At 43.4% G+C, this 14,175-nt stretch overlaps 1 protein-coding gene across 1 annotated transcript; it reads left to right on the forward strand.

Moving 5' to 3' along the window:
* Nucleotides 1–1,313: 1,313 nt before the first annotated feature.
* Nucleotides 1,314–10,150, forward strand: LOC128917799 (hyaluronidase-1-like). The gene is made up of 3 exons (XM_054221306.1): nucleotides 1,314–2,231; nucleotides 8,920–9,009; nucleotides 9,722–10,150. Exons 1-3 carry the CDS (start codon nucleotides 1,314–1,316, stop codon nucleotides 10,148–10,150), a joined length of 1,437 nt encoding a protein of 478 aa, XP_054077281.1.
* The last annotated feature ends 4,025 nt before the right edge of the window (nucleotides 10,151–14,175 follow it).

Consider the following 14,175-nt stretch of genomic DNA (forward strand, 5'->3'; position numbering starts at 1 on the left):
CCTGTTTTCAGGTAGCGCGAAGCAATCCAGTCCAAGTCATGAAAAAGCACCTACAAATGTGCTAAGTCAGTTTGCTGCATCAAAGGAGGAGAGGACAGTACTGTGATGCATTCAGCAGTTTGTATAAAACAGGAAGGAAAAGGCATTTTTTGTGGCCTTTTCTTCGTTTGGTTGTTTTTTTTTCCACCCTATGACATTACTTAGATGATTATGCGGGACTCTGCAGGAAAACAGAGAAAAAGATATCAGTTGCATGCATAAGACTTCCTTCCAGCGGATCAGTGGAGGGAAAATAACCTGGCATCCTTTTCCAACAGGCGCGCTCGTACGTAGTGCAGAGTGGGTGCCCGGGGTGCCGGCAGCCCTGCGGCTCTGGCAGCTCCCAGAGTATTAGTAGTCCCCGAGCCGGTGTGACTGTCAGGGAAAACAGCATGCCCTGAAATGAAAAATTAATACTAGTAAGCGCCCACTTCTACAGACTAGGTCCCTTTTTCAAAGATACAGCATGCTTTTCCATATGGTTCAGATCCACTTAATGTAATTGATTTTCTTTAACATATTGATGTTTAATTTACTTTCACTATAATAAGTAGCTTAAACCATTAAGTTATGAATAGTATCACCCCTCCAGCCTGCAGACTGATTGTCACTCTTACATCTATTCATTTAGAAAATGAAAATTAAACTCAGGGGTAGATAACAATACACTTTTTTTTCAGATATGATGAAAATTGCAGCCTTCCTGAGTTCTCTTGATTAATCTGTGTGAGTTAGAAGTGTCCGCCTTTTGTTTAAATTATTTTTGCTATTGAGACCATTAGCGTATACATATAGTAAGGAAGGCCTAAGCCCCACTGTGGTGATGTTCTAGGCAGGTCAGACCGACTGTAGCAGAACACGCTTGGAAGCTGAAATTTCAAATGAGCAGCACATTCTTTTTTATAGTATGTTTTAAGCTAATTTTTTGTAGACATTAGGGAGCAAGTAAGTGTTAAGGAGAGCTCTGAATCAACTGTGGGAGGTGTCTGGGTGAGAAGGAAAGCAAAAAAAAAAAAAAAGCTGAGCATCAGAACACACTTCCGGATGGTGAAGTCTATTAAAAAGTCTTTCAAAGCATTTGAAATTAGACTTAATTTTTACGAGATCACAGTTTTGCACTTTTCTTTTTTTTGCACTGGATATAAGCAAAACTAAAAGACGGCTCTTTGTCATCCTCTCTGACTCCAGAGTGGCTACTGCCCTTGTAACACGTCTTCTCTCATTTTTGTTTTCAAGGACACATCATAACAATTTTCCAGAAAAAAAAATAAACCATGGATGTTTGGGTCAAATGGTTAGCAGTGACAGCGCTGCTTACTATGGTTGATGCTCAGCTGCCGAAGCCGGCACGGGCCCCTCTGGTTCTCCACAAGCCTTTCATGGTTGTTTGGAACGCGCCGACCGAGCAGTGCAGGCTGCGGTACAAGGTGGACCTGGATCTCAGTGTTTTTGACATTGCATCCAACACCAATGAGACTTTGAGCGGATCCAATGTGACAATCTTCTATCACACTCATTTGGGATACTATCCCTACTACTCAGATAACGGAGATCCTGTCAATGGAGGGGTGCCCCAGAACGAAAGTCTTATCAAACACCTTAATAAAGCAAAGTCTGACATTGACTATTGCATACCCATGAAGAAATTTCAGGGACTTGCAGTCATTGACTGGGAAAACTGGAGGCCCCAGTGGGATAGGAACTGGGGCAATAAAAGCATTTATAGAAACAAATCTCTTGAGATGGTTAGGAGACGGCATCCTCAGTGGTCAGAGGACAAAATTAGGAAAGTGGCTAAAGAGGAATTTGAAAATGCTGGCAAGAGTTTTATGAACAACACTATCCTTCTGGCTGAGCACATGAGACCAAACGGTTTGTGGGGTTACTATCTTTACCCAGACTGCTACAATTATGATTACAAAGAACACCCCCAAACATACACGGGGAAATGCCCAGCCATTGAGTCTTCCCGCAACGACCTCCTGCTTTGGCTGTGGAAGGAAAGCACTGCTCTTTACCCTTCTATATACCTGGATTACATACTGAAGTCAAGTCCAAATGCACTAAAATTTGTTCACTACCGGGTTAAGGAGGCAATACGTGTTGCCTCAATTGCTAGAAAAGACTACGTTTTGCCTGTGTTTGTTTACTCCAGACCATTTTATGCCTATACTTTTCATGTTTTAACAGAGGTAAGCAGACAGACTTCTTTAGAAATTTAGAGATTAGAAACAGCTTCTTAGAAAAGATACTTTCTAGAAGTTTTTCCTTGTATAAAAGCACTTATGTATTTGTTTTTCATATTTAAGGCAGCCTCTCTAAAAGGAAGTACTGTAGTCACAGTACAGAACTCTACACCTTTCAAGAGTTAACACTGCGGTGTTTTGGTCTACTTCTGTAGGATAACATTGTATATTTGTAATGAGGGTAATTTAGAAAGAAAGTACAAAGAAATAATTTCCTTAAGGAAGTAATTCATTCTGGTATTTTAATTCTTCAGGACAGCTTGTGAAATGAACTTGACAAATTTTCGTGAAGTTTAAAACTAATTAGTGTAGTGGAAAGATAAACTTTCATGAGAAAAGAGCCTCAGGGCTTTTTTGTTTCTTTATCTGAATGTAAATTTATTCAGTATAGAAATAAACCAGTCAAGTAAACTAGTCTGGCCTGCAGTTCCTAAGTCCTGCATGATGAGGATTGGCCACCTCGCTTTTCAGAAGTACAACACCTTCAAATATTTTCATGGTCCAACATTTAGTGCTAACATTGTGGAGTCCTTTTAATAAAGAAACCAAATTTTCGAGTAACGGAGTGTTCCTTCAACCAATGGTGAAGGGGAATAAACATATAGTGGCCACAACATTGATGGTAAAAATATACGCGTACAAATCCCAGATTTTCTGGATACGTAATGATGATTGTGGCTCTGACTTTGTTTATGCACATAATGGAGAGGCACGGATGCTTATTCATTTCTCTTGTAGTTGTCCCAAGTGCCGAAAGTTTTGCTTTGATCACTATCAACTCCACGAGAGGGGAGGAAATCTGGGGCAGGGAGCTCATGGAAACAACCCCTCCATGGCTAAGGGCATCTGGGGGTGCTCTCTCCCTTTGGTTTATGGAGGGCTGCAGGAGAGCTCCCTGCTGGTGCTGCCAGAGACAAATTCTTGACTCAAACCAGAACAGCAAAAGGGAGAGAAAGGGCAAGGGAAGAGGCAAGAAAAAGAGAAAGCAAACCACAGGCTGCACGTGGCTCCAGCCTGGAGCTGGAGCTGGGGAGATGTGGTGGAGCCCCGACAGCCTGGGAAGTGTTTCAGGCTGCCCCCAGGAAGCAAATGGTACACAGAAGCAATCATGAATTTGGTATGCCTCATTTTTAGCAACCAGGGACTTTTTGGAGATGTTTTCTGTGTGATATGGAAACTACAGGTCCTAGTTGGCTCAGAAATCATGGACAAGTAAGCAAGGCTGGGTCCCACTGAAGATGAGGAGCCACTGGGGTTGGTACAGGCAGGATTTCACCCAGAACACCTTCACTGAAGAATTCACGCTGTGAAATAAATGAGCATTCCTCAAATGCAGGCTGTAATAATACATTTTTATAATATAAATTAGTCCCTTGATCGATATAAAAATACCACAAATGTTCCCGAAAGCTATGAAAACTAACATGCTGTTACCATTTATGCAAGAGTTCAAAATCTGTGGTGGTATAAAGTTACTGTTTTACCTTAAGCTATTTTCTCAGACGTACAGTGGTGAGTTGGAGTGATATTCTTCTTAAGTTATACTCTGTAACTCACTGGCCTATTTTTCAATTGCACATAGCCATTTACTTTTGGATGCTTTAAAGATCATTTTACAACTCTGCAGCCAGGGAAGATCCCTGCATAGCCAGAGAAACATCTTTGGGTTATGCTCTACTACATATTTTCTAACAAGGACAGTCCCCAGCTCTGCAGGCAGCCATGGGGACAGGGCATGACGTGTCTCCAGACTATACACATCATCTGTGCGAACAGCTTGGAGCTGCCAGGAACTTGCAGGGTTGCACTTAAGAAAACTTTAAATAAGAATGATGAGGAAAAGAATGTTCTTGTTTTCCTTCATAGCCCTGAAGCCACCAAGATATTTTAGATATGGGTTTGTGCATTCAGATTTTAGACTAGACTGGAGCTTCTCATTTGACCCATGACATGTCCCTAAGTGATGCTCACAAACCTACAAAGCAAAGCATGAAACCTCTGAACTCCAGCAATGATGTGCATGAATGTCACAAGAAAAGGAGATAGTGTAGTACAATGACATCCAGGCTAAATGGCCATAGAAAAATTGGAATAGCAGGCTAATAGACAAGGACTGGTCTAGGAGAACTGCCGCCCTGCTCCATCGAGCTGTGCAAGAGCTGTGACTTTCTGGTCCGACAGAAATAACTGCTGCCATATTCAAGCCTTGTGTGTAAGCCTTTCTGTACACAGTAGGAAAAATACAGTAAATATCACAGTGGAAGAAAATAGAAAGAATGCTCCTGAGTCAGAGTCACTGAGGGAGAGACACAGGTCTAGAAGACCTTCAGAAAGACGAAAGACCCAAATTCCAAATGGATGCTGTAGCTATATGTGCTCTACCCTTCACCCTGACTGCACCTGGAAGTCAGGTGAGTTGTGCATAAGGTATCTGAGAAATTCATCCTGCTTTTTTTCTTGGAAACAATTTACAAATTCTGAATTGGGATCCCAATCATTACGAAAGGTTTCTGTATTTGCTAGAAATGCGTATAAGCGGTTTGCCATCTGTAGGGTGTTTAGAAACTATCTGCTTTGACAATTCACTGCTAAGTGTGTGGGAGAGGGAAGTTACACAGGAGCATCTGTGCTTCCTGACTAGACGGCTGAAGTCATTAATAAAGCAGGATGACAATTAACAAATCATGAAAAATGGATAACAATTTTCTTGTTCACGTACAGATAGTCAGTCTTCTCTGATGACCAGATGTACAGAGACCATTCCCTGCAACCATGCCAGGCTTGCACTACCATTCCTGAATACGGAAAAATCATGTCTGTAACTAAGACTCTCAAAAATGTAAAGGAAAGATTACATATGTACTTTTTTTTCTTTCCTCAACATGTAACTAGAACTAGTTTCCTCTCAAGCTCCAAAACTGAAACAGCTTAGCTCGCCTCCTATTTTTTTAGTGTCTAATGCAGTGACCTGGCTAATCAAAATATGGAGAAGCACTGAAAGGAACTAGAGCCTCCTCCTCTCTGCCAAATCATCTGTCTGCTTGGAGACAGCCCGGTATAATGTCGTGGATCTTTGGTTGTGGCACACTGCCCCCAAAAGCTTGAACGAGGATGAGCATCAGCAGGGATGCTGCTTTGTTGACTTGTTTATCACTTGAAGAAATACCAGAGGCCCAAGTGGCAGCTGACCCACAAAGTTGCCTCTCTCACGAATGGAGGAGGGTCTGATACAAGGAATAAAATAGGCACCTAGACAAATGCCAAGATGCTCATATTTAAAATTATATCTAAAATTTCTTAGTCTTGCATGCTTTCTTCCATATGAGGTACTTCTTACACTCCCGTGGCAGGGCTGTGCCAGTGAGCCCCCACTAATGTCAAGCTGTGCCGCGTGAGGAGCAGTGCTGGGTTCATTCCCAAAACCAGGACTGCCGTGTCTGAGGCTGCTGGTGGAGCTTGTGTTCCTCACTCAGGGCTTCAGGGAGGCACCTCCCCAACTCTGCTCCCAATTTGCCATTGTGAGAGGCACTTACCTTTTCTCGAAATACCCAAATGGGGGCTGAAGCTTTTATTTTTGAACCCTGTCTGTGGTCGGGGAAGGTGGTGGTGGTGCCTCCCACTCTGTGTAACCGTACGGTGGTCAGAGCACCCAAATCTGGCGCAGGAGCTCTTGGCTCACTTCTCTTCCCAGCCTGTTCGGGATGAATCCAGCACCTTGTGTTAGATAGCAGGAAAGATGTGGGGAATCACCAGACCAAAAAGAACAAGTGTACGAGAGAGCACAAATAAGGGAGGGTAAAACCTCCTGTTCATAGGTTATTCAGGGAAGAGCCCTTCTGTGCTGATGGCTTTCGAGGTACTGAACATGAGTCAGTCATTCAGTAAACGACGTAACTATGCCTAGAAATGACAGTCAGAAACCTTACTTCTTTCCTTGCGGGCAAGTTACCGAATTATTAAGCTGCATTCATCATAAACTGTATTCAGGTTCCCACTTGTTTCTCTTGCTCTCCTTTGAACCTTCATTGAATTGATGCAAAGAAATGGCATCAAAAGGCAACAGAAAGAGAAATGGCACCCTCTAAACACTGTCTGTAGCCTCATGGTGAAGGTAACCCCCACTGGAGGGTTAGCTGGAGATGATGTGTCTTTTAAGCATGGGGGAAGAGACAAAAATTCAGCCCGTGTCTTTCCAATTCTCTTTCCCCCTTGGGGAGGACTCGGCACTCGACCTTTGTTTTAAAGAATACAAAAAGAGGAAATGCAAGGTGGAAGGAGTGTTTAAATGAAGTCCCATACTTTTTTTTTGCAGTGAGCTGCTGTTTTTGCCAGCATCCAACACCTGTGAAAGTGCTGCAAGAGTCCTTTAAGCATCTCTAGGGAATACAACTTCCAATCAAATGCCAGATTTTGGCCTTAGCCTGAGAGAAGTGCTGAGTTTCTCAGTGTTGTCAAGGTAGTGGTATGAGGTGTGTGGGGAAGTGGAAGTGTAGGTGCCTCGGGAACTTCAGTTGTGACATTATCAGTGCCATTGGACTTCACACACCCGGAGGCATTAGGTGAACTTTAAGGGTCATGCTCTTAGTTTTGATTATTTTATATCCATATGCATTAGACATGAAGTGCTGAAATCGCTTTGTGGAGCTGAATCTAAATGATTTCTAAAAGTAACAAAAGAGAGATGTAGAATATGAGGGAAAAAAGGCTGGATTTACAGACTTCTGGTCACCCTAACTCCTAAAGCATATTACTTACGAAATCTTTATTTCAGAGTTTTCTCAGGCCTTAGTTCATCCAGCAATGCTAAATATCTATTGATTATTTATTTTGGCTGTCTGAAAAGGTTTCATTAATTTGTTAATGAGATCTAAACTGTGTTAGTGCTAAATCACTCAACCATCATGTGCTTAATGTAGAATCACAGTCCATCCTTTGTATATGGGTAATCTTCATAAAATGCTTTGCAGATGAGGAAAGCCTGGGAACGCTCATTACCAAGAGGTCAGGCTGTATTTCACATTCTCTTAACATTTGATATTTTTTTCTCTTACATACTTCTTTTTTTTACAGATAGATTAATTCCCATAAGGAAAAAAAACCCACCGTTTCCCACATGGAGGTAACACCTGCAGCCCACAGCACTACCCTTTTATAAATCTAGCACTGAACTATACACTTTTAAGAATAATGACATTCTCTAAAAGACTACTTAGATGATCAGCAGCAACACGAACTCCAGGGGAGACCAGTTACACTTTCTATCACTCTGAACCCTACAGTAAGAGCCAGTAGGCAAGCTCTACTCTTTTAGATTTCTGCAAGTTTTCCTGCACTGTTTTGTCCAACCTTTAGTTCAGGTTCAAAGTCACTGCTCGCTCTCGCTTCTCTGAAGCTGCCTTCAAGTCTTCAGCAGGTTCTCCCTTTCCCAAGGCATTTTTTGTGCCTTCTTTTCTGTCTCTCAGGCCATAAATGTTTCAGGAATCGGGACTCCTTAAGTATGCATTTGTAAATCAACAGGCCCGCTTACACAGTGAAATAAATTATTTAGTAGTAATTAACAATAATCATATGGTTCTTCCACTTTGTCCTTTTGCATTCTAAGGTGCCACCACTATACTGTGATAATTTAGCTGGTATTTTGGATTGCTCTCTCATAAAAAGAGGTGAAAAGATTGTATCAAAACCATCACTAACTTTTTAAAGGAATTTGCTGTTTCTTCATCAAATCAAGAAATATTATGTCATTATGAAAACTGATCAGGAATTACTTTCTAATCAATGATTGTAGAGAGAAATGGTTTTAGATGTAACTGATCATGCCTTGAAATTTGGGAGTGGAAGGTCTTTCCTCCATATTTTCCAAGATTTATTTGCATTTCTCCAGACACAATATCCACGATATCAGGGAATGGCTTTAAGACACTCGCAAGGTACGTCGCCGTGTTGTTGGCAAGGCACCAGTGACCCCTGCTCCACACACAGCCTATGCTCCGGTAGAACTGTGTTACGGCTGTCACTACAACTCGACTGCTTATTGGTGCAACTCTAAAAGTGGACATGGTTAAACCGGTATGCAAATGTGTGTGGGTTTTTCCTCCATTTGTCACTACGTAGCACTGGGAGAGGATCATTTTTCAGAGATATGTTTCCTGGAATAATGGCATTCATGCTGGTAGGAAGAGCAGCTCTGTAACTGTATTGGCGTGGCTAAAGCAGCACAAGTCAGGCACCTGCCTGAAGCCTATCAACTGCAATTAGACACTGTAAGGGTGATTCAATGATGTGCCATCATACTTACCTTCACTTGCCAAAAATGGTACCTGTGTAGGTACGGTAATCATTCAAAGACTGGTAGATAAAATAGCTCATGCGATTCTTACTCCACCAGTTTGATTGGAGGACCCCTTGTGAATAAACTGTAATGATTTCATTATTTAGTAATCACACTCATGAATGCAAACCTTTGGAGAAACACAGAAGAGCCTTCTAAACTAAATAGTGATTTTATTGTGAAGAATTTACCACAGGACTGATGTTTTCCCTGGGGGAAAAAGAAAGGTGATGCCTATACCATAGTCCTTTTATATTTTTGCATCTTTGGTTCCTGATGTCTGGTTTTGGCCTTCTTTTTCAGACAGATCTGGTCAATACCATCGGTGAAAGTGCAGCTTTGGGAGCAGCTGGAGTTGTTCTCTGGGGCAGCATGCAATACGCCAGCTCAAAGGTGGGTCATATCGGTTAATTAGTATTAAGGAATCACGTCAATACCTCTTCTCTGCCACCACACCCTCTGTAGCACCTATCTATCTTTATTGATGTCATCAGCCAGCGACTGAGGATGATGTCTCATTACTCCTTTAAGGTCTCATTAGTTCTATACTTTCTTTAGGCTGAGAAGTCCTATTGCTTCAGAGTGCATTGCTTTGGGAAGGTCATTTGTAGCATCATGGAATAATGAGTCCAGGTTAGAAGAAAGACACATTTTGAAGAAATAACATACAAATATGAGCACAGCCTGTTTTACAGTGTTCTACATTGTAGCTATGGGGATTTGTACAGATCCACAGAGCAGGAATGGAGTCGGGGGGGGGGTGTATTTTCTCTGGTCACTAGTGTTGAAATGGAAAATAATGTTACCACATGAAAAGGCCTAGTCCTCCCAGGTTCTTCAGGCTTACACAAATAGTCTAATGTTGTACGTTGCTACCAGGCACCCAAATAGACAATATAGTAAAAGTTAATATTTTGCCAATCCTACCTATGGAAGTAAACTCACTTAAACCAATAGATTACTCCAGTAGGTAAATCCAGCAAGATTTATCTCAACAGGTTACTTTAGCCAAGAACAGTTTTGTACTAGCATCTCCTTAGATACAAGAAATTTGGAGGTAATTCTAGCTACCGATAAACATGTCACGGTCTTTTATTATCTACAGGAGAGCTGTGCAACTGTGAAAAGGTACATTGACGGACCCTTAGGACATTATGTCATTAATGTGACCTCAGCAGCCAAGCTGTGTAGCAAAGTCCTGTGTAAGAAGAATGGAAGATGTATCCGCAAAAACAGTGACTCTTCTGATTATCTCCATTTGTCACCTGCTAATTTTAAGATCCAAGCCCGTCACTCCGAGAGGGGCCCCAGGTTCCAGGTGACTGGTGAACCCAGCCTGGAGAGTATTGAAGCCATGAGGCAGAGATTCATGTGCCAGTGTTACCAGGGCTGGACAGGAATATTTTGTGAATTGCCTGACCAAAGGCTAATGGAGCGCTGGGTTCACATTGTCTTCAGTAGATCAAGAAAACAAAAGTTTTATGTCTTCCTCTTAGGAGCCATGCAGCTTCTTCTGTTTTATACTGCACACTAAAGTCTTCTGAGGCAGCACAAGGAAATAAGAAATGGTGCCACTATGACTTCTGCTCCTTAGCAAGTTTTTATTATGAAGGGAAAAGGCATTGTTGATTAAATAGTTTCATTCTGTTTTCTTCGTTTCCCACTCCTGGGATTGCTTCAGACATTAACCATTTTGAAAGCAGCCCTCTCTTTTTTACCAGCTCCTTTACTCTTAACTCATGTTTTACTCATACATTCAACAGATAAAGCTTCTCCTGCAACAGTGGAAGATTTCCTTGAGTAAACAAATTGAATAAACCTGTACAAGGATTCATCCACGTAGCAGCTTAAAAAAGGACACAGAGCCTCTTTGTTTTGCGGCTGGATGATTTAACAGATGGTGATGAGGAGAGTTTTCATGTGGACCAGGGATCCCAAACTGTTCACTGCAGCTCTTGCTGAAGTCAAATGACACTTTCCGTGAGCAGCAGCACTGTGCTCAGACCCACACCCACTGCAGCTCACTGATCCCACCGCTTCTGTGGGACAATGTGAAGGGTATAGAGTTATACATCAGTGCACGCTTTAAAAAAATGCATATTCATATTTCAAGGCCTAATTTTATTCATGTTATTTCTAGACGTATCAGTCTTTCCAGTGGTAGTTTGTGCCATCAGTTTCAAAGGTACTCTTTGACCGAAAATCTCAGAAATTGCCAGTCAATGGGTCAAATGTTCATTTTCCCATGGTACCAGCCAACCAGCAGAGTGTATACATGTTTAGGTGAGTGAATCCTGAGCTCTGAGAGTGGTGCTGGCAGCTGGCACCCCCCAGTGCTCCTGTTTAGGCAGGTGATGGGAGAGTGCTTCTCTTCTTGCTCGGGGCTGTTCGGGTGCCCCCAGGCTGACCTGGATTGGGAAACCATCCAGGTCGAAAGTTCCCTTGTTGAAAAAAGATGCCTCTCCCTGATGATATTTTCTAAAGTCAGATTAATCCCTCTGTCTGACTCACATGGCGCTGCTCATGCAGCTGGGCCGGGGCTACGGAAGTGGGGAAAACCCATAGGGAAGTGGTTGCAAAGCCCGTAAGTTGAGTATTGCCACCCAAGACAATACATGGTGAGTAAGCAGCCTTGGTATGTAGTTGGCAGCATCGGTCCTGCCTCACCCAACCCATCCGTGTCAGGAGAGAGGCAGCACTTGGCAGCCTCTGCCCTCCTCCGTGCCTCCACGGGGGACAGGGGAGGCATATCGGTCCAAGGGTGGGGGGTACCACAGTGCCAGGGAGCCTGCTGGGCTCCCCCAAAGCTGAGGGCTCCTTGCAGTGACCAGCCCAGACCTCGGTGCCTCACCAGATGCCAAGGGCAGGGCAGGTAAAGCTTGCCTGGAGTGGCCCAACTCAGCAACATGGGTATTTAACATGTTTTCTGAAGTCTTCTTTTGAGTCTTTAAGGTGAGAAAAGATGAGAAAGGCTCGCTGGCTGAACATAATCAGACCGGCATTTTTGTGTTCCATCAGCTTTTTCCAAATGCAATGTTCTCTGCCAGGGTCAGTGGTTTTGTAAAAAGGGGAACGATATTGCTATAAAAAAAATGTGCTAACTGCCCTCAGAGAAAAAACCAACAGAGTGAAATCTCACACCAGTTTGGATTTGTAACACTGTGCACAAACACCCAAGTGTACGTCTTCTGTTAAAACTCCTCGCTAAGATAAAAAAATGTTGCTTAAATTAAAAATTACCTCAGTTTTGCACTGAAAGCATTTGTTGCAGATAGTGAATTAAAATTGCACATCGTACATAATAAGAAGACGTATGAAAGTTTTTTGCCAAAGAAACTTTGATACGCTTAAGATGCTGTGGCAGCCACAACTGCTTTTTTGTTTACGTTTCGGGAAAAGTAATTTCCTGTCAATCCGGCCAGACTTGGAGAGTGGGAGTATTTGCAAACACAGGTTACTCTAAAAATAAGTTGGAAACAGTTCTGTACACTTCGAAGAACGATACTGGCTGGGAACAGTACAGCTTCTCGGAGACAAAAGTCTGATCCTTCAAAAAAACACAAGGAAAACAAATGACGCCACATACTGCTTAATGAGATTAAAGCCTCTGAATTGTTTTTTTTCAGCAATGTCACCGCGTGCTTTCCACATAGTGTGGCACGCAGCAGCCAGGAGCGGTTAGAGGTCACACTAGACGAGAGGGGAGAGCTCTTTCAGTAGTTTCCCAAAGTAAGCGTGCGTTTCAGATTTAACTTTACTGCTTTTAATAGTTACAACATGCCAGGTCACCCCTTGTTTAATGTCACCAGAGTAATTCCAAGGCAGTATTTTTCCAATTGAATGAATGCATTGTTGAAGCTGCAGTAAGAAAACAAGGGGATGCGTGCGTGTGTTAATATACATACATATCTACACGTACCTGTGCACACGAAGGCGCGCGTGTGTGTGTATATTGCAATACACGTGTCTGTACGTCTGACCCAGGGGCAGCGGAAGGCTTTCGAGGGGCGCGAGGCTCTGTTTTCTGCCTGGTGGGCAGGAGCTCGGAGGCAGCTGCGTAACCCTATAGCTTGGCACGTACGGCCGCTGCGGCCGCGCGGATTATGTCTGTTATGCAACCGCCTTTAGACAGGAAGCTAACAGCATCTAACAAGCTAAAAATAAGCAGACTTCTGTAATTTCAAAGGACAATATTTAAAACTTCGCTCGTGCGGCTGCTCCTGTCTCAACAGTAAATGTGGGCTCTTCAGGCATTTTATTTATTTTTTGACTAGGATGATATTTTAACGCGCTGGCAGCTTGTTTTCTCAGAGGGAGTCAGAGCTCCTTTCTCATCTTTCCATTACAGCAACAACTCTCCTGGCTTTTATTTAAGGTGCTCTCCAATATCTGCAAGAAGCAAAGCAGCCCAGAGTATCAGTCCTGCTTTTTCTCCTCAGACAGCCAAGCAGCCTGACATTTGTGGACAGCTTTTGGAAAAATGGTGTTTGTTTCCGTGCTAGTAATAACCTTCTCAGTCAATTAGACAGCAGATTATTAAGAGCATTTTTTATATTGCTCCTTCAGATGCTGTGTTTACAGGGCAGAACAAAAAGCATTTAGATTTCACTTTACTGAAGTTGCTCCTTCCCTTGGCCGTGTGTCCACTCACCCTGTATGTCCCATTGGAAGGAGGGAGGTATCCTATGGACACCCTATGGCTCTGATGCCTCACTCCTCGCCTGCGATAAGGGCAGCAGGTCGTGTACACAGAGGGCAGCTGGGTTTTCTTAAGCTGACACTCACGTTCACTTCATGTTGTTACCCCTGCCGGCCATGTACGGCTGCTCGTGCCTCCCCTTATATGGAATGGAAGTGAGCTTCTATATGAGCATTTTAAAGCCCAGGGAATCCAGCTTTCCGTTTCTGCACAGGGTTCCCAATGGGGATGTTAAGACAGGCTTGTGCCAGGTATCCCCTCCCCTGCGCTGGGCTGCCTCGGCTCCAGGGGCGCGGGGAGAACCAACAAGTCCCCTACACGGGAGAGCACAGGCCCTGGTGGTGATGCTGACCTTCCTCCTGCCCCTCCTCACCCTCAGGGTGCTACAATGGGACCCGGGGATGGGGGAGCACTGCCCCCAGGGGAGACGCAACCAGCCTTGGAGGGGACAGGAGGCAGCCACTCCACTGGTCTATCAAAGGTACGTCTTCAAGCTTGGTGAAACTGAGTCATGAACAAAGATCCTGCAAAGTCCCTGAGTACCTGCAATGGTAGGTGATGCTGATTGCATGGGGTTAATTAACACAAGCATGAACTGAAGCCCTTCGGAAACTTTGTACTGCTCCACAGGCAAGTTCTCTTTTCTTAAGTCTCAGCATCAAACTTTATTTTGTGGAATTTGGGCAAATAACATTTTTGCTAAACCTAGAAGTAGGGAGGAAGAAGACAAGCTCTCCCTGGGCCTCTGTAGGAATTCAGGTACTGACGCACCTTGATTTAGGAGAGGCAGTGATGTGTAAGCACCGTTGTTGCATTCATATCTCAGCAGAGATACTCTGCTCTGGGTATATTTGGATTAA

The sequence above is a fragment of the Rissa tridactyla genome, chromosome 1, assembly GCF_028500815.1.
Source record: "Rissa tridactyla isolate bRisTri1 chromosome 1, bRisTri1.patW.cur.20221130, whole genome shotgun sequence".
Taxonomy (NCBI): Eukaryota; Metazoa; Chordata; class Aves; order Charadriiformes; family Laridae; genus Rissa; species Rissa tridactyla.